The 23,070-nt window shown below is 39.7% G+C and overlaps 1 protein-coding gene across 1 annotated transcript; it reads left to right on the top strand.

The window, feature by feature from the left end:
- The first annotated feature begins 995 nt into the window (after nucleotides 1–995).
- LOC121305643 (zinc finger protein 850-like) lies at nucleotides 996–20,895 on the top strand. The gene is made up of 5 exons (XM_041237338.1): nucleotides 996–4,050; nucleotides 4,880–5,830; nucleotides 7,501–7,823; nucleotides 17,469–17,961; nucleotides 18,461–20,895. Exons 1-5 carry the CDS (start codon nucleotides 3,570–3,572, stop codon nucleotides 19,906–19,908), a joined length of 3,696 nt encoding a protein of 1,231 aa, XP_041093272.1. The 5' UTR covers nucleotides 996–3,569; the 3' UTR covers nucleotides 19,909–20,895.
- Nucleotides 20,896–23,070: the final 2,175 nt, after the last annotated feature.

The raw sequence follows: 23,070 nt of genomic DNA, 5'->3' as shown, positions 1-23,070 counted from the left end.
TTGTACTAAGTACACTGTACTCAATTTAGATACAGTATCTCAGGGTTCACACTTTTTCCAGACTTGTGTTTTATTTAATTTCTACTAGTTTTTTTTTTTTTTTTTTTTTTAGTTATCTACATAGGCGGGCAGCCTCAGAGCATTACAGCTTTTTGATCCAGAGCAGAAGTTGCTCCTGGTTTTCTGAAAGTATTTGTCAGACTCTGGAGGTGCATATCTAGCAAGAGACAATGCAGGTATGCAAAAGAGAAGTAAGATACAATCTAATAAATGTCCAATATTTGAGAACTATGTTGCATTATTTACAAAAAGAACATACAAAGTTGTATACTGCAAGTATACTTTTGCCAAAATAGAATAGTATAATGGTATCAATAGTATATTAAAACCAGACAATTTTGGCACAAGTATACTTGCAGTATATTACTTTTTTGTAAGAGATGATATTGGATTCTGATTCAAACTTCTTTATACCCTCTGTTAAATGCTGAACACTGTGGGAGGTGAAAAATAACAAAAATGAAATAACAAATGTGCATGCATTATATATTAAAATGTGCAAGTGTCATATATTAAGCATATAAGTCAAATACAAAATACAGTGCACCCTCGCTATAACAACCCTGTTTGGGTCCAAAGCCTATTGTTCGCTACAGTAAAAGGACAATCCAAAACGAACAATATAAGCTGCTGAAGTAAGTTAAGGAAGTCAACTTGGATAAATGCATTAGCTAAATTATTAATAAAATTAGTACTGTTTTATGCTTTGATTGTCTTTATTATTACAGTATTTGTCACTAATAATAATAATAATATAATAATAATAATAATAATAATAATAATAATAACAACAGCAATGAGATTGTGAATAAAAGTGGAATTACAAGTACAGTGCCCAATTTATGGCATGCTGCCCCCCCCCCCCCCCAAAAAAAAAGTGCATCAGCAAAGTTTCAGTTTTGTTTCAATTGCAAATGTTAATTGAGATCTTGGATCCTTTATTTAAAAAAAAACAAATGCTTTGCCGTGCCGGTTGCATAGAGCTGTACGAGCCAGCTTCGCCAGCAGTGTTTAATCGTACAATAAAGGCCATATAGCGAGGCTGTAAAGTATATCTACACTCGGCTGACAATTTGGACCCGAGACTGTTGCTGCACTGTAAGTTACAAGCAAGCACCATACAATTAAAATAACCGGTACATTTTATTAATCACATTAAAGAATTGAAAAAAAACAGTCAACATGCAACGCTTTATAACTCGGCCAGATGTTTCATAAAGGGGTATCTTAGAAGTGCCTTAAAAATGTGAGCAAAGAATGGAAAAATGAAGCACTGTTGTGAAAGCTGATTCACACGTTACTGCAAGAAATGGCTTGACGAGGTTCTTGCTTCGATCAGGAAACAACCAAATGAGCAAGACGGGCGAAATAGACCTCCTCTTGTTTGTAACGTTTCATCCAACGTGAATCGGTTCTGTTCAGACCTGTTAGAAAGTAAGACCAGTAAACACAGAGTAGAATGCTAAACCAGACTAACCTGATTGATTCACGTACACAACGAACACAATACTGTGTTACTTGGGGAATACAAAAAAAAAGTTGTATTCCTTAATTTTAAACACTGCACTAGTTTTACAATTTTACAGTGTTAGTTCAAAAATCACCACTTCCAAATAATTTTAATAATCAGTTCAGCGGATGTAAAAACATATTTCTGGCAAAGAACTGATTGTGATAATACTAAAGCACTGCTAGAGTGTGCTGTTCAACAATGAAAAATTCACAAACAAACGGGCTACTTCCTTTTATGTGCTAGTAGAAAATTAGACAAAAGACAACCACTCTGACTGCTGTAAACAAGTGCTTTTTAATGTGTTCATGCTGAACCTGCAGCCGTCTGCATTGGCGCTCTTTTGCAGTGTGACTCGGACGCTTCGATGTCCTGTGCTTTCCTCTGCAGGAGAAGAGTCGCATTGATCCTGTTATCTGTAAGGAAACTAATATGCTGGTAATGAAATCTGTATTCCTCTCGGTCTTTCCACTGCTAATGCATAGAATTCAAAACAGTTTCAAAGCTATCACATCGCATACACAAAATACTGATTGTCACAAAACCCAAAGAATGTAAAAACACTGCTAACATTTTTGACATGCGGTAGAGTTTTAAGGACACATGTCTTCAAAGTATACTTTTGCAGCTTATAGCAAATGCACTGTAATGATGAAATAAACAAGCATCAATGAACTCCCTTTTGATCAGCTGCCAGCGCTTTCCTGGTACGTGTTATCTTTGCTGTACCGCTCACACAGGATGTGGTGCGTATGCCACCTCCTTGCGCACCACTCTGCAATCGCCGCGAACCACATTTCACACCGAACGCGGCAGGGGAGTGGAAGGGAAAGTCAGTGGACGGTCTGTTTTATTTTTATTTTTTTTAGTTAAAAAAAAAAAATAATTCAAGCAATGAGGAGCGAAATGTTATAATGTTTATTTTTATAAAACCTAATTTTAACCTCTCCCACCATCATAATGCCCCCACAGTTACCCAAAATATCAGGCAATTGTGGTGTTTTAAAATAAAATAAAAACATGTCGCTTTTAAAAATTGAGAGTTTTGTGTGGTTTGCTGGTTACAGGCAAAGAGAGTGTGAGTTAATGGCATCATTATACATTGATATTATGGAGCATCCTCGTATAGACATGATTACTGCCATCCCATCATATCAGACTTTTTTGGAGGGGGGGTGTAAAAGCGGCAACAATCAGTAATACTGTGCATCTGACAACACAATACCTGGAACAATGAACAGCAAACAAAAAAGATAATTGCGATCGCCGTGCTCTACTGGAGAAAGGAAAAAATATTTAAGATCGCTGTGGAAAGAAACAGGTACGGCGAATATCATGGGCTGATACAGGAGCTTCGGTTTGATGAAGCCGGATTTCAATCCTGCTTAATGTTGCATTATACCACTCTAGAAAATCTGAAATCAAAACCACAGGCTTTTCCTCAATTTTTTTCCCCTGCCGTGCCGCGTCCAGTCCCTTAAAAGTACACTTTGGCAAAGAGATTGGGGTGGCGATCTGAAAGATGTTTGAATACATTGCTGGCATCTCCTCCTTTCTGTTTTTCATTTCTTTTAAAACACTTTCGACATTTTGACTGTCCGCCTTCAACCAGATTGCAGTGGTCATCTGGCTGAAATCCAAAATAGTTCCACACCAATCTTCTTTATAAATGTTGTAAAAACGTGTATGTTAAAACACGAGAATAGTCAAGTACATCAGATTTGCAGTGTCTCCTTTTTATTTTTATTTGCTCAAGCATGTACTTCTAAGTACAGTGGCCCTGTAAGTCATCAAACAAAGTGTTTTGGTTTTTTTTTATTATTTACACGATCGCTGCCCTAGAAGCCCACTTAGTATGATCGTGTTAATACAATCCTGATCCTTAAAGGGTTAAGGCCAGATTTTACCAGTCTCTTGAATGGCCTTAACAGCACTGTATTTAAATAAGTAAATACATTTTCTTTGTGTCTTCTGTTTTGGCAGCTACTAAACAGGTGCCATGGACAGTGTGAAGATGGAATCTGTCACAATTAAAGAGGAGCTCCCTGAACATGAACTTGTCCCCTTTAGTGTGGCTTTCTTTGGGCTGGCTTCCCTCCCCGTTAAACAGGAGCTGTGTGAGGTGCAATGTGACAGCAGTCAGCCAGAGGTCTCTGAGATTAAAGCCGAGCACAGTGAATTGGAGATCCCCCAGACAGAAGAACCCCTTCCTATTAAAGAAGAGGTGGAGCTAGAAATTGTCCGTATTAAACAGGAACCCCTGAAAGTAGAGTTTGACCACATGGAACCAGGGAAGGAAGAATCTGAGGACTTCAAACCAAACATCTCTGAGCTGGAGCCTGTACAGCTGCAGGAGGGTAGCGTGGGTCTGGAGAGAACCTGCGTGAGAGAGCAAGGTGCTGGAGAGGAAGGCTGTCCTAACAGCATGCAAGGCGGTGGAGAGGACGAGGGACAGTCATATTCAGAATGCAGTCTAGCAGGTGAGTGACTCCCAGTAGCTGTGACATTGTCATTCTAGAGTGCATGATATTCATAGTGTGGTGAGAGGGAGGGAGCATATAGGTTAGATTACTAGGTGTTTATTTTTCCTGCACCCCTTCAACCAGTTCAAGATAGGACTCACTGCTGGTGAACTTAAGGTACAGGTCTAATGTTGCCGTTGCTTTGGGGTGGGGGGGGGGGGTTCTCTTAGTGTTGGGGTGGAAGGGGATATTTTACCAAGGTGGAGAAAAACAAAAGTGCTGTTTATATAATTATAAATTCAGCACAAAAAATCATGGATACTGTGGCAGCCAAAATCAGCTTTTACTGTCGCAAGGCTATCCCAGTGCGATAATGTAAAAATGTTCTGTTTTTTCTGACTACATTGAATCAGCTGCACTTCATTAATCCTGCCACCTGGTGGCAAGAGAGCAGAAAATGCATTAAACAAAACAGCAAGGAGCTCTGTGGACTTAGACTAAGCTTTAAAGACAATCGTCTTTTTGTCAGAGCGCAGCTCAGCTGCGTATGGTTTGGAGTTCTGCTCTGATGTCAATGGTTTGTTTACGCTTGATCAAACGGGAGTTCTAGTTATTGAATTAAAACCATAAAGTAGGCTGTGTGAAAGGTGCTTACAACTTTAAGCAGCATCCGTCTTTACTGACTTTGCTTTTACAGGCTTTAAGTTTAACTTTGTGTTTTAAATTGGTGTAACCCAGTGCAAGCCTCTGCAGATGAATTCACATGCTTTAATCCACTCCACCTAGCCACATGCCCTAAGCCTACAAGCAGCCCCTCTTACTTTTATTTCCTGCTTATGTTTTCCAGGATCCAGTCCAGGTGCTAAAGCGAGGGCAGGTAGTGGAGAATATCCTGACTCTAGAATAGATTTAGGACATTTTAAAATACACCAGCGAATTCACAAAGGAAAGAAACTGTATTGTTGCTCTGACTGTGGGAAGCGTTTCAGTCACTCAGGTATCCTGAAAGCACACAAGCGAATTCACACAGGAGAGAAACCTTATCCCTGCTCTGACTGTGGGAAGAGTTTCAGACGGTCAGGAGACGTGAAAACACACCAGAAAATTCACGCAGGAGAGAAACCGTATTGCTGCTCTGACTGTGGGAAGAGTTACAGTCGTTTAGAACACCTGAAAAAACACCAGCGCACTCACACAGGAGAGAAACCGTACTGCTGCGCTGACTGTGGGAAGAGTTTCAGTCAATCAGGAAACCTGAAAACACACCAGCGAATTCACACAGGACAGAAACCGTATTGTTGCTCTGACTGTGGGAAGAGTTTCAGTCAATCAGGACCCCTGAAATCTCACCAGGCAATTCACACAGGAGAGAAAACGTATCGCTGCTCTGACTGTGGGAAGAGTTTCAGCCGTTCAGATAACCTGAAAACGCACCAGAAAATTCACACAGGAGAGAAACCGTATCGCTGCTCTGACTGTGGAAGGAGTTTCAGGGAATCGGGAAATCTGAAAGCACACCAGCGAATTCACAGAGGAGAAAAACCATATTGCTGCTCTGACTGTGGGAAGAGTTTCAGACATTCGGGATACCTGAAAATACACCAGCGAATTCACACAGGAGAGAAACCGTATCTCTGCTCTGACTGTGGGAGGAGTTTCAGACATTCAGGAGACCTGAAAATACACCAGCGAATTCACACAGGAGAGAAACCGTATCTCTGCTCGGACTGTGGGAGGAGTTTCAGACATTCGGGAGACCTGAAAATACACCAGCGAATTCACACAGGAGAGAAACCTTAAAGCGCACGTTCAATGGGACTTTTCACTCATTCCGGGGCGGCAGACGGACGGACGGACAGGGCATTAACCTTCATAAGTGCCTGTGTAATAATAATTTTTGTATCACTTGAGAAAGTGAGAGGTGACGCGGACGTCTGTAGTTTCAAATAAAATTGTACAAGAGCCAATGTATTGCATATGATAAATATTTGTATAATATTTTCTCAATGGTGGGAAAATACAATAAATGACATTAAAAATGATGTAAAAGACTGGGAAAATATGATAAATTAAATTTAAAAAATGTAAGACTGAAAACAGTGTTATACATTACTCTGCAGGTGGAGAGTGTGTTCACGTGCACAGCACACATGAAATAGTTACAATGAATAGCATGTAAGGCAGTGTGTTAGCTGAAGTTAAAAGGGAAGGCGTGTGTGCGCTTCGGGGTTTCTGTGTTCTGAGATCTGTGTGTAACTGCCTGAATAAACAACATTTGATTTTGTACGGTTCTTGTCTGGGCTCACTTATATCCAGAAATACATAACAAACAGTGTAATGTACCATATTTGAATGGGCGCTTCCCTGCATTCTTAGTGGAAGTTGTTTAGATATGTGCGAGCAAGTGGTACCGCTACACAGGTAAGAAGTTAAAGATACTTTCACCTCTGACTATAGCATCCACTTTGGTAAAATCTGCCAATCTGACTTAGACATTGACAGAACTGTATATATACTGTGTTCTTAAATGGTAAATTTAGTATTTATTTGTTTTGCAAAACAAATGTTACGTTTCACGAGGGGGGAAGTGAAATGCACATTACCCAGAAGAATTAAAGTGCAACTCATTAATAAGAGACTGGGGGTTCAGCAGGCAAGCAAACACTCTTAACTGCCCGCCCCCAGTGTTTCCCCTTTGTGTAGGTTCATAATGGAACAAAAACACATGTTCACACAAGACAGATTTCTAGGTTGACGCTGCGTATGGTTAATGTGTTTTCCCCACATCATCATAATCCATTTTCATTTTGGTAAATTAAGTAGTATTAAGTTATGTCATTTTATTATTATTTTTTTTTTTTTAAATCAAGTGGTTTGCAGAGCGCAGGTGTAGTGGTGATGTGATTATGAAACAGAAGACAGACAACAACATGATCCAAGCAAGTTTTACTTTTTAAAATCCTGGTCTGGTGACCACAAAGAATAATCCCAGGCAACACACAGCAATGTGCATAGCACTGCTCCAAAACAACGGGCTGCAGTCCTGAAATAAGACACAGTTCGTAAATAATAAACACAGTGGAACACACACAGACACACACGCTCGCAAGCACTCACAGTAATTCACAGTACTGCTTCCTGTTCAGCTTAACCATAAACAAAGGAACAGATCACCTTGCTATGTCCCTTTATATGCCTATAATCACGCCCCCTTGGTTAACAAGTGCAACCGTTTCTCCTCCAATCCAAGGTTGTCACATCGCTTCCTTTCTGGGGCGATGACTTGGTGTACCGTAGCTCAGCCCCTTTTCTAGATGACGCTGTTTATTATCTGATAAACACAAGGGCGCTTGAGTGGGAAATGTTATCTTTAGTCCCGTCGGTTCCCTTCCCCTTTAAATGGTGATCACGGGTGATGTATGTAAATGAGTGCGTGAGAGAGCTTAAGCTGCAACATTCTGGTCTCAGTCTCCTTGTCGACGCACCCTGTCACATGGGGGGAGAGTGGGATGGCGGCCTTGGAGACAGAACTATTGGTTTATTTGAAAAAGAAAAAAAAGGGAAGGGAAGGAGTGGCTCCGTGGTGCCTCACCTGCCTGGAGTGTGGGCACTGTGTGGATGTGTGCACCTACAAAGACCCCTGCTGGTGGGAGGCCTACAGAAGGGATGAGGTGAGCATGGCAGAGGAATCCTACCCCAGCTACCTGAAAGAAGAGGAAGAAGGGGAGAAGCAGGCAAGCCAAGGAGACGGCACCCTCTCCAGCTCCAAAGAGGGAGAGCAGCTGGGACAGGTACCTCAGCGCTCTCGAGGCCTCAAGCTGGTGCCTGATCTCTGGGGAATGGAGGCACTGCCCACTCCAAGAACTGTGTTTGTTTGTTTGTTTGATGTATGTTGTCAGATTCCACGTACTACTTTTACACTCTGAGCATCGAACACGAACTCTGTTCATTTAATGTGTAACAAATCAGTATGTTTATTTCAGTACTCTGTTAGTTTATTAAATGATTAATAATAGAGCAGGTGGCTGCAGGCCACAACAGATCCTAGCTCCTAGACAACCTGGGCAATCCAGCCTGTTACAGCATCCACTTCATACAGCAACATGGTTACAAATGTGTTTTTCAAGTTCCATAGTGCCCACAGCGAAGACCTAAAGCAGCCAATACACAAGTGAAAGATTCAAAAAGCAAAATACAACTCTCAAACGTTGGCTGTGATTAGTTAGCTAAGCCCACATTCAATTGTGTTGCTGGTCGACCGGGTAATATGACTGTCATTTAATCTAACCAATGAAAATGCAAGTTGGAAGAGTTTTTTTATTGGCTGATCTCTTCAGACTAAAAATGATTGTTTAATTTTTCATTTAAATACAGTATTTATGCAATGCAAATGTCAAAGTGACTCATGTGACAGTTCTAGGTAGCCTGAAAATCTGATGGTTCTAGTGTTTTAAAGCAGTTGTTTTCCTTCACTAAATGCTAATATTAAAACACATTTGAGAAGGAACATGCTATTCCTAATCTATATTAATGAGATTAGCTTCTGGTATAGTAAGCAAACTTGTTAAATTTGCAAATTACACAAAAATAGGAGTGGCAAACACTGATGCAGCAGCAAAGGTCATTCAAAATGATTTAGACAAGATTCAGAACTGGGCAGACACATGGCAAAGACCAGGGAGTTTATATTGACTCAGAAATGTTTTCATTTAGATAATGTGGGGAAGCTATAAAACAGACCAACAGGATGCTCAGATATATTGTGAAAAGTGTTGAATTTAAATCAAGGAAAGTAATGTTAAGTTTACAATGCATTAGTAAGATCTCATCTTGAATATTGTGTTCAGTTCTGGTCACCTCGCTACGAAAAGGATATTGCAGCTCTTGAAAGAGTGCAAAGAAGGGCGACTAGAATTATTCCGGGTTTAAAAGGCATATAATATGCAGACAGGCTAAAAGAATTGAATCTGTTTGGTCTCAAACAAAGAAGAATACGCGATGATCTCACTCAAGCATTCAAAATTCTAAAAGGTATTGACAATGTTGACCCAATGGACTTTTTTGATGTGAAAAAAGAAACAAGGACCAGGGGCACAAGTGGAGATTAGACAAAGGGGCATTCGGAACAGAAAATAGGAGGCACTTTTTTACACCGAGAATCGTGGGAATCTGGAAGCAACTCCCCAGTAATGTTATTGAAGCTGACACCCTGGGATCCTTCAAGAAGCTGCTTGATGAGATTCTGGATCAATAAGCTACTAACAACCAAACGAGCAAGATGGGCCGGATGGCCTCCTCTCGTTTGTAAACTTTCTTGTGTTCCAAAAAAAAGGACATATTATTTTCTTATGTAATGTCCATCAATCTATTGTAACGTTGTTGACTCTTTTTGGAACAGAAATGAGATTGCAACCATTAGTAGATGAAGGTCATTTTACCCTGCACGCGCACACCCACCATGCAACCCCTGCACGCACACACACACCCCACCATGCAACCCCTGCACGCGCACACACCCCACCGTGCAACCCCTGCACGCGCACACACCCCACCATGCAACCCCTGCAACCCCTGCATGCACACCACCATGCAACCCCTGCACGCACACACACCACCACCATGCAACCCCTGCACGCACACACCCACCATGCAACCCCTGCACGCACACACACCCCACCATGCAACCCCTGCACGCACACACCCCACCATGCAACCCCTGCACACACACACCACCATGCAACCCCTGCAACCCCTGCACACACACACCACCATGCAACCCCTGCACGCACACACACCACCATGCAACCCCTGCACGCACACACCACCATGCAACCCCTGCACACACCACCCCACCATGCAACCCCTGCACGCGCACACACCCCACCGTGCAACCCCTGCACGCACACACACCCCACCGTGCAACCCCTGCACGCGTACACACCCCACCGTGCAACCCCTGCACGCGCGCACACCCCATCATGCAACCCCTGCACACAAAGCAGTTGTTTTCCTTTATTAAATGCAAATATTAAAACACATTTTTGAGAAGGAACATGATATGCTATAAAAAAGGACATCTCATTTGTTTATGTAGTGTCCATTAATATATACAGTGCCTATAGTAAGTATTCACCCCCCTTGGACATTTTTACAGTTTGTGTTACAACCTGAAATCTTGATGCATTTATATATAATGGTAAATGTATTACGTGTACCGTGTATAACGGTTCGTTATGAAACTCCAAAGAAGGGCAAACTATGTACAGTCAGTTTTCTTGAATGTGCACAATTTATTTACAGGCTGTTTGCCAGGATATACAAGCCTGCCGTCCTGCTCTGGTTTCAAGGCGGCGTGCTTTTTTTTTTACATCAAACACACAGGGGTGTACTAACAAAGCATTTTCAAAACTGATTCACTGGTAGGATGGGACCAGCAAATCAGATGCTAGATAACACAAGCAGGAAAAGAGCAAGCCACTGCTCGTCTGGCAGAAATACTGGAAATAGCAAGGCAGGGCGTTTGGTGCAGTTTCGTTGATAAACTTAAATAACTATGTGCGTCACAAATGTAATTATTGAATCGATTATCCTCAAGGACTGCTCTGTACTTATATTACAATTGTCTGTCTGTTCTTAATTACCTGCACACTACCACTTTGCCACAGTTGTATGATCCCATGTGTTGCTACAACTGTTTACGTAAGGTGTGTGTATTGTTAATGTTTTTTTTTTTTTTTTTTAATAAACATTTTGACTAATTTTTCCATGTCATTTTTCCACTACATTTCCCATCATCCTCCTGCTCACTGGTAAATCCATCTCCATTACATGTGAGCCATCTAGAGGCAGGGAATGCAATTTGAAAGTGAACAAAATGTAAAAGTGAAAAAAATTCTATACCTTACAGCAAGTGCTTCAATATAAGTGAGATATAAGTTCAAATTGGTGCTTACCTTCCACTATATGGAAGTCTAGTATTTCTAGAATAAAATGTAAAAACAAGAGCTGTCTTTGAAGGCAGAGGCTTCTGAATACAACCAAACAGCAACCAGCTTTTGCAGAGATCTTCAGAGCATGCAGCTTGTAGTTAGCAAGTCGAATGATGCTTGACTGAAGTCTTACCTCGACTTCTATAGAACTTTCTCTTCGCTTTGTGCCTCAGAAGACCCAGTTAAATCTAATTATTGTATTTGTTTTACAACTCTTATCTTTTAAGTGAGTAATATATTTAAAAAGTGCCCGTAACTCCTTTAAAATTAATTGGAGATGATCGCATGACTGCTACCTTCCTAATCTCCAAGTAAATGTGAGGTGAACTTTTGAACTGATGTTATTTTTTCTCTGCACCATAGAGTTCCTTACTACTAAACAGAATACAAGTGAACATAATACAAGTGTGTGTGTGTGTGTATATATATATATATATATATATATATATATATATATATATAGGATAGAGAGAGGTTTCTTTAATATATAACACCAACTCTATGGTAAATAGAGATTTGTTTTTTACTGTATATATTTTTTGTAAATGTTATACTAAGCATTCTCGCTTGGTATATTATACTAACAATAAGATTTGGTAATGCTAGCAAGCAACATTACCATAATTTACATCTGTTTCCATACAGTAGGGCACCATTGGTAACAGGACTCATTATCTTCATTGTTTATTTTTGATGAGCGCACAAAACACTTCAAATTTGTTTTTGGTTTTCAGCAGACCCAGATTCTGGACAGACCTGTTGATTTAGAGACAACTCCATAGGTCAGGACCTTGACGTGGTGAGGGGGCTCCTTACCTAAGCTAAGCCACAGTATAGGTTCCACTACTGCTTACACCTGGACAGCACTTTACAATGGAAATATGCAATCTGATCATGTACTTGTTTTATTGTGAAGAATACAGGAAATACAGTTTGTTACATGTTTCAACATGTTGTGCCTTTTGTTTTATGATTTGTGTTTCTGGTTCTGACTCCTTTACACTGGATACACAACTCACTACAATGATGGCGTTCAGGTTTCTGCTCGTCATGCAGTGCTCTGTTAAGGGTTCACCAGCATTAAAGCGGGACAGCACAGATCTAGTTTGACTTCTACTCTAGCATTTACACAAATCTTATATCCTGTATGCTTAATTAGTTAAGAGCCTGAATTAGACACACTAAAGCCAGGAACAATATGTAGTGGTTAACAATCACATTGCTTCTAGTTCCAAATGTGTTCTTTCGAGTGTGGGAAGAATCATTCTTATTTTACAGCATATGATATAATTTGGCATCATAACGTAAGAGAGAATTTGAGAATTTCATTACTAAGGATGGTTTGAATTTAACAATGTGTAATTAATAACAAGATATAGTTAAGCTTAACAGTTAATGTGAGTGTGCATGTTGGATTACGAAAATACTGCAAGCAGAAATTGTCTGGATCTGATAAACTAAAAACTGTATCAAGTCTCAAAAGTAATGAGATGAACAGGGTGCAGAGGTTGAGGTGACAAAAGGCATCAATAGTTAACTGATGTTGTTTTGCATGCATGTATAAAAAAGTTGTGTAAACTGCTGCGTTAGAGAATTTTGAAGTTCTGCGTGTGTGAATGCGAGTGGCCAAGGGCCAATGGGTGACGAGTGGGCGGAGTCAGCGTCTATAAAAGGGCGTGCTGCGACCCATGAGGGAATCGAGCAGAGGAGGAAAGAGAATTTGAATAAAACGGAACGAAAACGATTTGATAAGAAAAATTTAAAAAGCAGTTTTACTGCCTTCGCTGCACCCTGTTGTCTCGCTTCTATATTCCGCTACAGTATATTTCTTGCCACGAAGCAGAAAATTAAGTGTTTTGCAATATTGATTCCAAAGTGCTTGCTGACTGTGGGATAAACAATGCATTTGTAGATCAGGTTGTGCAAACACCAACATATTTATTACATTTAAGTCTCGTTATGGTACTGGAACCCTCATACACAGGAATGCACAAAAACATAAAAAAAGTACATTCAAAAGTAGCACCCATTTTTATTTTAAATGCTTCATTGCGTTCCATTTATAACAGCTGCAGCCATACACAGGTTATAGCCCTGGACTATGATATGAATGACAGTCGAAATACATTGAAACTGTTCAGTGCGTGTTCTCTATGCCATGCAGCAACACATGAAATTTAATCGCTGACCCTCACCTAGTTAAACACTATTCATTAATTGCAAACCACTATTTTTTATCACTAGCACTATTGTAGCGATCTCGGTTCCCGCAGGCAGGCCACACACAGGCCTGTACACATGAGCTGCCTCCTTTGTAAGGAGTGTATATCAGGCTACACTTATAAAAACCATTAGCTGTAAAACGCGCACATCAATGGAATTTGCGCTCATAGTACAGCATGTCAAAGCAAGAGCTGGATCTGGATGTGAGAAAAACACAACAGCAGGGCAGTCGATAAAGAGGATTGTGGGGAACAACTGTAATATGAAAATCCACAATAATCAAGCATTTGAAGACCAATTCAAGTGAAATTGTGGAAAGAAGTGGGCGTCCCAGGAAAATTACCACTACAGCATGCAGAATTGTTCGAGCAACTTGAAAAAAATCTGTGATTAACAGCCAAAGATTTAAAGAAGCGTCTGGCATAGCAGCTCATGAAATAACTGTACAAAGCCATCTAACAAAGGCTTATACGCGACCTTAATTAATGTTAACCATATCTCACAACAATTAATTTAAAAAAAAAAAAAAAAAAAAAAGCGTCTTTAGTTATCTATTTAGTTAAGGATGCCAGTACTTTTGACTGCCACTGTATGTGTAACCATGACAACTCCCTGATTGTGATCCATATATAAGCACAGCAAGACTATAAACACCAACATGACTACTCGCAAATATCTGCAGAAACTATTATCAGACTATACTTCTAACTTATTATCTAAGCATTTTTTTATTTGGAGTTACAATTTTAATATCCTGTTTGCGTTACAGCTGTGGTGCGTTAAACTGTTATACTTGAATTATCTTACTTTTCAAAAGAAAGGTGTTTGTGACAGAACTTAAATCAGCCACATGTTAGATCTGTATTCTCTGTATAATTAGATATATATATATATATATATATATATATATATATATATATATATATATATATATACATATATATATATATGTATTATATATACATATATATATATATATATATATATATATATATATATATAGATATATATATATATAGCTAGATAGATAGACACACACACACATTGTGGTAAATACGTTTTTTCCATGTACAATGTTTAGGTGTACCGTTATTAACGGAGATCAATTAAATACATTTTAAAGAAGGGAGTGGAGGGCAAGTTTCAGCATGACACCAGCTCGGCACGCTGCCGTTACCAGAACGGAACCTACATCTGTGGGTTGAGTCAGGAGTCGGCCATTTACCGTGGAGACACCGCGACGTTGTTTAGACATCAGAAGTTAAAAAGTCGTCCCATCCATTCGGAATTATTATTATTGAATATTATTATTATATTATAGTATAATACTGACAGTTTAAACTGTTTCACAACAACCAGTTTTGCTTGGCGTGACTGAGAAAAGACGTAGTTACATTTTTTAAAAAAATAAAGTTTAGCTGTTTGCGACGCATGGGTGTTGCAATACAGGCTTTGTTTACCAAATTAACAAGGCCGATTCAGTTTAATGTAACAAATGTCAGTAAAGGCGCCTATATATATATATATAGGACAACAAAAAACTTTTTTTTTGTACACTGTGCAGTCAGTATACTCTATCTATCTATCTATCTGTCTGTCTGTCTATCTATGTATATGTATAGCTAGATAGATAAGGTATCACTGCAGTGTACAAAAACAGTTTTTTGGGGATGTACACAACGCCCTTCTCAGCTGTGCAGAAAGAAAAGTAAAAACGGTGCAGAGAAAAGGGCTTCTGTCCTAAACATTTGAATCGTTTTAAACCTTTTGTGTACATGAAACAGACATGGTATTTGCATGATACTGACCCACCCTCTTGCATTTGCAGCTTAATTTTCAGCTTTTAATTTTTCAAATCTTAAATCGCACACGCAGCGGTCCATATAAGTTGCGTACCTGCCGTTTTTAAAGCAATGCAAATTCGAAATATGCACTAAACTTAAAATACACGTTGCAGATTTTCTGCACAGCTTGTCTGCCTCCCTTAAAACTTCCACTAAAAACTACATCTCCCAGAATACAATGTTTCCAGGAAACCGTTCACAAGAAAAACCAACCAACAAACACGATCCAGTCTTTGGCTAGCCCTGCTGTCTTTGCTTCCAATCGCCATAAGAATAAAAGCAGACGCGATTTTTGAGGTATGACACAGGCTGGTTTTTTTGGGATGGAGTCTCGCGTTTTTGATTGGTCCTTGTCTGTCACAGGAATAAGTCGTCACACGAGTGGAAAAGCTTCCTGCATTTGTGACACTGCGATCAGAGAGAGCGAGCGATTTCTACATTCCACAACCTTTCAATTAAAATATAATGCGGTATTTTGCTGTACTAATATAACACATTATAGGTTGTTTAAATGAGTTATCATGTTATGCACGCATGTAAGAATTGGTTTTCAGTGGTGGTGTACTTTTTTTTCTTTCAAATAACACATATGTAATCGTTTGCGTGATATATTTTAATAGCAAATGTGTATCTTCTGCACTATTACAATTTTGTTACAGGAAGCATTAGTTTATCTCTAATGTAATCATAGTTTTACATATAGACTGCCCCTGTTTTCATTTACTTCCCAATTTTTGGGCCGCTCAGGTTTTTAGAAAACGTCCCGAATTGTGGGCCGCTTTGCATTTTCAAATTCAATCCAGTTTTTGGGATACTCTGCTCAGCTCACAGCCCAGTTTCTAAGCCATGCATGCACAGTTTACCATAAATTGGATTGTGAATTAATTTAAGGGTAACCCTGAGTGAAAGTTAATGCACGCACACACCACCATGCAGCCCCTGCATGCACACACCTACCATGCAGCCCCTGCATGCACACACCTACCATGCAGCCCCTGCACGCGCACACCACCATGCAGCTCCTGCACGCACACACCACCATGCAACCCCTGCACGCGCACACCACCATGCAGCTCCTGCACGCACACACCTACCATGCAACCCCTGCACGCGCACACCACCATGCAAAAATCATCCTCCGAAATGGTAAATGTAGACCAGGGCAAAGACTTGCCAAAAAGTGAGATTGGAAACATTATTGCCCTGTTTGAGATATAATTATATTCCAGTATAAAAATAAAGAAACACACAAGTTAAAGTAAAAACCTTTTATTTTTTATTTGAAAAAAGAAAAAGCATATTACAAATAAAACTTTGATATTAATAACTTTGTTTTGGAGGGAGGGAGACAAAAAAAAAACAAAAAACTTCCATATTGTGCTTTATTTATTTATTTATTTATTTTCAAAACTAGAATCAGTAAAAATCAGGCTAAAACTTTTGTTTCAGAAAATTAGTGCCAGATCTGAAAACAGTTCTGATTTTTAACTGATGTTGCATTCTGGCGCAATCGGGGGTCGTCTCTGTATTTACAGTAGCAAAGCCATTCGTTCTTTTTAGAGCCTGTCAGTTCCGGCACGTGGAGAGAGTGAGAAGACGAGACGGGCGTCCTGGTTGGTACAAGCGGTTTGTAAATAGGAAAGACATTCTGAGTTAGGGCTGTCCTCCTGTTCAGTGACTGAACCACATGCTGGAAATGATTCATTTTCTGGCTTACACACGCCCACATAAAACATTAAAATAAATGCCTAATAATAATAATAATAATAATAATAATAATACCTCCATCCTTTTTCACACACAGAAAAAAGTAAACTAATAAAATAATAATAATAATAATAATAATAATAATAATAATAATAACTTTACACGCACGCAAAGTAAAAGTAAACTAATATTAAAATACACAGCTAAATAATAATGACTAGAGATAAATAATGAATCGCCTAGAAAAAGTAAACAGAAATTAGTTAATATACAGACGAACACAAACTTTTGGCATCACATGCGATAGACCTATTTAGTTTTGCCTTCTCTCCTGAGGTTAAAAAATGGAAAAACAAATCTCAAATAAAAAAACATATATGTGAAACTAATTAAAGGTATATATATATATTTTAAATGTGATGTTGGTACAGTAGTTACTCTTGTCTACAGTCATCAAATTTAGCCCTACTCAGCACGCACGCTCGCACGTATAAATGAAAACGCACTTATTACTGGAAATTCTGTGTCCCTTCAATAGTAAAGACACCCCAGCTATCAAGGCCAGATTTTGTCAGCCCCTTGATTGGCCTTATTGACACTATTTCAATAAATCAATCACTAAATAAGTAAACGGTTGGAATGTTTTTTTTGTTTTTTTTCAAGCAGGTACTAAACAGAGTCCCTGTGTGATGTCATGGACAGTGTGGAGATGGAATCTGTCCCAATTAAAGAGGAGCTCTTTGAACTTGAACTTGTTCCCTTTAGTGCAGAATTCTTTGGGCTGGCTTCCCTCCCAATTAAACAGGAGCTCTGTGAGGTGCGGTGTGACAGCAGTCAGCCAGAGGACTCTGAGATTAAAGCTGAGCACAATGAATTGGAGATCCCCCAGACAGAAGAACCCCTTCCTGTTAAACAAGAAGAGGGCCTGGAAATTAAACAAGAGTGTCTGACAATAGAGTTTGACCACATGGAACCAGGGAAGCAAGAATCCGAGGACTTGAAACCAAACATCCCTGAGCTGGAGCCTGTACGCCTGCGGGAGTGTAGCGTGGTGCTGGAGAGAATCTGCTTGAGAGAGCAAGGTGCTGGAGAGGAAGGCTCTCCCAACAGCATGCAAGGAGGGGGAAAGGAAGATGGGCGGTCATATTCAGAATGCAGTCTAGCAGGTGAATGTCTCCCAGTAGCTGTGACATTGTCTGTCATTCTAGGCTGCAAGATCTCCAAAATAGACCTCAAACATATTACAGGAGAACTTTTTCAAGTTAGATTTTGATCCCAGGGTTCAGTTTCACCAGCATCAGTCTTTAGTGGCTTTGTTCTGGTTTTAAGTTTAAAGTTTGCTTTTCTAAACTGATGGCCTCTGCAGCTGGAATTCACATGCTTTAATTCACTGCACCATCCAGCCACATGCCCAAAACCTTCAGGCAGCCTGTCATACTGATAAATCCCCTCCTGATCACTCGCTTTATCGAGATTAGAGACCTGTGCTTGACATCTTTTTGATGATGTCGGACAGGGTCCGACATCGGACTGAAAAGAGAAAATTGTAATGTCGGACCTGGTTCGACATAGGACCACAAAGGGTTAATCCACTCCACCACCTAGCCATATGCCCTAAGCCTTCAAGCATCCCCTCTTACTTTCTTTCCTGTTCATATTTTTCAGGTTCCAGTCCAGCAGCTAAAGTGAGGGCGGGCGGTGGAGAATATCCTGACTCTGGGAAAGGTTTTAAAAAACAGCAGCAAATTCACACAGGAGTGAAACCGTATTGCTGCTCTGACTGTGGGAAGCGTTTTAGTCAATCGGGAAACCTAAAATCACACCAGCGAATTCACACAGGAGAGAAACCGTATAGCTGCTCTGACTGTGGAAAGAGTTTCAGTCATTCAGGAGCTCTGAAACAACACCAGCGAACTCACACAGGAGAGAAACCATATCACTGCATTAGTTGTGGGAAGATTTTCAGTAGGATAGACTCCCTGAAAACACACCAGCGAATTCACACAGGAGAGAAACCATATCGCTGCTCTTACTGCGATAAGCGTTTCAGTCAGTTAGCACACCTTGAAACACACCAGCGAATTCACACAGGTGAGAAACCGTATCGCTGCTCTGAGTGTGGGAAGAGCTTCAGCAACAGAGGAATCCTGAAAGCACACATGCGAATTCACACAGGACAGAAACCATATCGCTGCACAGACTGTGGCAAGAGTTTCAGACAGTCCGGAGACCTGAAAACACACCAGCGAATTCACACAGGAGAGAAACCTTATCACTGCTCTGACTGTGGGATGAGTTGCAGTCGTTCAGAACACCTGAAAACACACCAGAGAATTCACACAGGAAAGAAACCGTATTGCTGCTCTGACTGTGGGAAGAGTTTCAGTCAATTGGGAAACCTGAAAGCTCACCAGAGAATTCACACAGGAGAGAAACCATATCGCTGCTCTGACTGTGGGAAGAGTTTCAGACGTTCAGAAAATCTTAAAACACATGAGAGAATTCACACAGGAAAGAAACCATATCGCTGCTCTGACTGTGGGAAGAGTTTCAGACAGTCAGGAGACCTTGAAAGACACCAACGAATTCACACAGGAGAGAAACCGTATCTCTGCTCTGACTGTGGGAAGAGTTTCAGAGATTCAGGAGACCTGAAAAAACACCAGCGAATTCACACAGGAGAGAAACCGTATCGCTGCTCTGATTGTGGGAAGTGTTTCAAGCAATCAGGAGAGCTGAAAACGCACCAGCGAATTCACACAGGAGAGAAACCATATTGTTGCTCTGACTGTGGGAAGAGCTTCAGTCAGTCGCACAGCCTTGTTTCACACCAGCGTATTCACACAGGAGAGAAACTGTTTTGCTGCTCTCACTGCGGGAAGAGTTTCAGAGATTCCGGAGACCTGAAAAAACACCAGCGAATTCACTCGGGAGAGAAACCGTATCGCTGCTCTCACTGTACGAAGAGTTTCAGAGATTCAGGAAACCTAAAAAAACACCAGCGAATTCACTCGGGAGAGAAACCGTATTCCTGCTCTGCCTGTGGGAAGAGCTTCAGAGATTCAGGAAACCTGAAAAAACACCAGCGACTGCACAGAGGAGAGAAACCTTAAAGAGCATGTTCATTGGGACCTTTCACTTCTTTGGTGGTGGTGGGGGGGGGGCGACTTTAACCTTGCATTATGATCATGTGTAATTTTCTTTTTTTTTGTATAATCAGCGCCACCTAATCAGGACACTGATATTCAGTAGTTCTGCTTAACTGGGGCAGAACACTGGGGGGGGCGGCGGTTCTTCATAATGCTGTTTATGTTTAATTGGGATGTCACTTTGTTTACTTGGGATACAGTATTTTGAAATGATGAACAGAGATCACTTTTCAGAGCAAGACAGCTTTGTGTAGCAGCTCTGATGTGATTTCATCCTTTTTCGTTTCATTTAAAAATTTAAAAAAACTGCGATTACATTGCAACGTCACAAGGCTTCTCTGCAGTCAGTTTATCTCAGACTGTATATGCAGTCTGTGCCTGGGTGCGGGAATATGCAGAAAGGAAGCCATTCCTCAATTTAGCTGATGTACGTTATCTTAAACTGCCCCAAACAATACAAGTGTAGCAAGCATGTGTACTGATCTTAGGTACAGAAAAGCGTACAGGTTTTATCCCAAGCTCTTGCTGTTTTGCAGTAGTTTATACTCTGACAAATTACAAATGGAAATGTAGCTTAGCTATGACTATTAATGGATTAAGCTACCGTTACAGCACAAAATAATATAAAATAGAAATAAACGTGTGTGGGTTCTGTAGATTTTGCAACAGATTTATTTACCTTTAGTACAGATACATAAATACCGGTGCAACAGATGCTTTGATACAAAAGCATTTTTTTTGTCATAATGAAATGCTGCTGTGTTGTAGATGCTGAGTCTTGGTTGAGTCCTGTGGTATTTTAAACTCCTGTTCAGTATTAATGCTGATTAGGGTGTGGTTTAACTAGGGCTGTCGCTCGATTAAAAATTGATTGGTTACTTTATGGGCATTAGTTGATTAATCCTTGCACATTTTGTATAAAGGTAACAATCTTATAGCAGTTTTCCTGCATAGAAATACAAAAAAAATCAGTCGAAGCTAAAGAATAAATAAATAAATAAATAAATAAATAAACAAACTCAATGGGAAATTTGGCCTTTTTAAAAGCATTTTTATTATAATTTTTATTTTAGTAAATGTAACACATTTTCACAGAACAACCGTTCTTTTGAGCCACTGCCATTGACGAGACGAGCTGCGTTTCCATCGTTTTCATCTACCATTACAGCCACGCACTTAGCTTCCTGTGCTGCTGGGTTTTTTTATTTTTTATTTGTATTGTCTTGAATCTAGAGGTAACCGAGAATACTGTGGCTATTGACCAAGAGATTGATTAGCATGCTGTCGTAGTCAGAAATCAGAAAGTAATTCCACAGAATTCCCTGTATTTGAAGAATTGGTGCCTTCATCATGCCTTCTGAATGCCAGTTCTTGCTTGCCAAGGTAAACGGAATCAATCAGTTGTTTAAGAGTCTCGGAGAACCAGATCGATTAAGATGTCTCTGTTGTCTTGCACCGCGCACCAGAGCATATTTCTGTCCCGCCTCTGCTCACTAATGATTGGACAGCTGCAAAACCAGGGCAGATCTTTGACTTTCCCATTGGTTAAACCTACTCAAGAACTGTTTGTCCTGCCTCCGCTCACTTATGATTGGTCTGCCAAGGAGAAAATGCAGCTCTTCTATTGGTTGATTCTATTTTATATGAAAAATTAAAATTCTGCACAATTTAAATTGTAAAGAATTAATCTGCAATCATCTCTTTAGTTGATTAGTCAGTCTAATTTTTTAATTGGAGCAGCCCTAGTTTTAACATATATATTCTCTGCCAACTCTCTTAATCTTAATGGACCATTGTATGGAGTCTTTGCCACTTTCAGGATTATATATTGATATGTATGCACAAATACTATCCACTGAACATAATGTGTGCATTAATAAACATGTTTTTCTTCATCCTGTTCTGAATTTTACAGAGAGTTGTTGGCTGCTTTCTCTTTTTCCCAACTTAATTTCCCATCCCAAGCGACTGACAGGCTCCCCTTGACTTCCTCCTCTTGTATTAAAAGCTGCTCTCTCCTTTCAGCTTCTCATCTCAATCCTTTCATTCACAATGGAGTGGTATACATGCGGTGTCTGTATACAGTATCTGTACATATCAGCTTTATATGAAAATAATGATTTTTAATTTTATTTAAAAAGGTATTCTGTATTATCTCTAAACTACTATGCTTAAATATAATTTCTCCTGTCAGAAATGGTTAGATTTATTGTTTGCAAAAGAAAAGCAAAGGAAGAAAACACAAGTGAAAGTGCAAAGTGACAGAGCTCTACTGAGTCCCTTTGGATCATGTTTATGTTGGCGTTAATAAAACGTTTATCATTGTGGTTAATGTTTTTGATATTCTGAACATTTTAAATGACACACAATTATGCTAAAATTTGAAGTAAATGGAATGTGAAACATTTACAGTGCAGACTATTTTGCATTATCTATAACTTTGCTGAATAGAAAGCAAACGTGTTTCCAGAGATTCTGAAATACTGTATGATTCTGTGCTTCTGAAGACTTTTACAGTAAAATCTTATCAATGTATTTGTTTTTGTATTTTAAAGATTTTGTGTGTGTCCATCTGTCTTAACTATCAACTTGAGCTGGGTCCTTTATTTGAATAAACGCTTCCTGAAATATATTCAGTGATGAAAATGTTCAGATGTAAATGACTGTATCAAACACATGCAAAGGAAGCCAATGCATAAATGAGGGCAGGAATAAATAATTGTACTGTACAGAAGTGTCTAGCTGTCCTTTAAAAAAAAAGGATTTAATTTACTAGTGAATTTGTTTCTGTGATATGGTAAAGATCATTGCAAAGTATAAGCACACGCTTGATTTTTGTGACCTTGTTCTTTTGAACTGTAACTTCTAGACTGTAGGTGCCTAAACCATAGGGCACAGGGTGGCAAACTATCTTTTGCCCTACTTTTTTTTTGCTCTGTGTATACACACTAACATATGTTTTTATATGATTTTGCGTTTTACATGGTTTAAAATATTATTATAAAGTGTCATTCAGAAGATAAATAATTGACTACAACCCGATCATGTGACCGAGTCAGGCCATAAGAGCTTCAGTGACGTTTTAAAACAGCGCCTGCAAGCATTTCGAAGACCCGGCGCCGTTTT

Source organism: Polyodon spathula, chromosome 44, assembly GCF_017654505.1.
Source record: "Polyodon spathula isolate WHYD16114869_AA chromosome 44, ASM1765450v1, whole genome shotgun sequence".
NCBI lineage: Eukaryota > Metazoa > Chordata > Actinopteri > Acipenseriformes > Polyodontidae > Polyodon > Polyodon spathula.
This window is presented reverse-complemented; position numbering and strand designations above follow the sequence as displayed.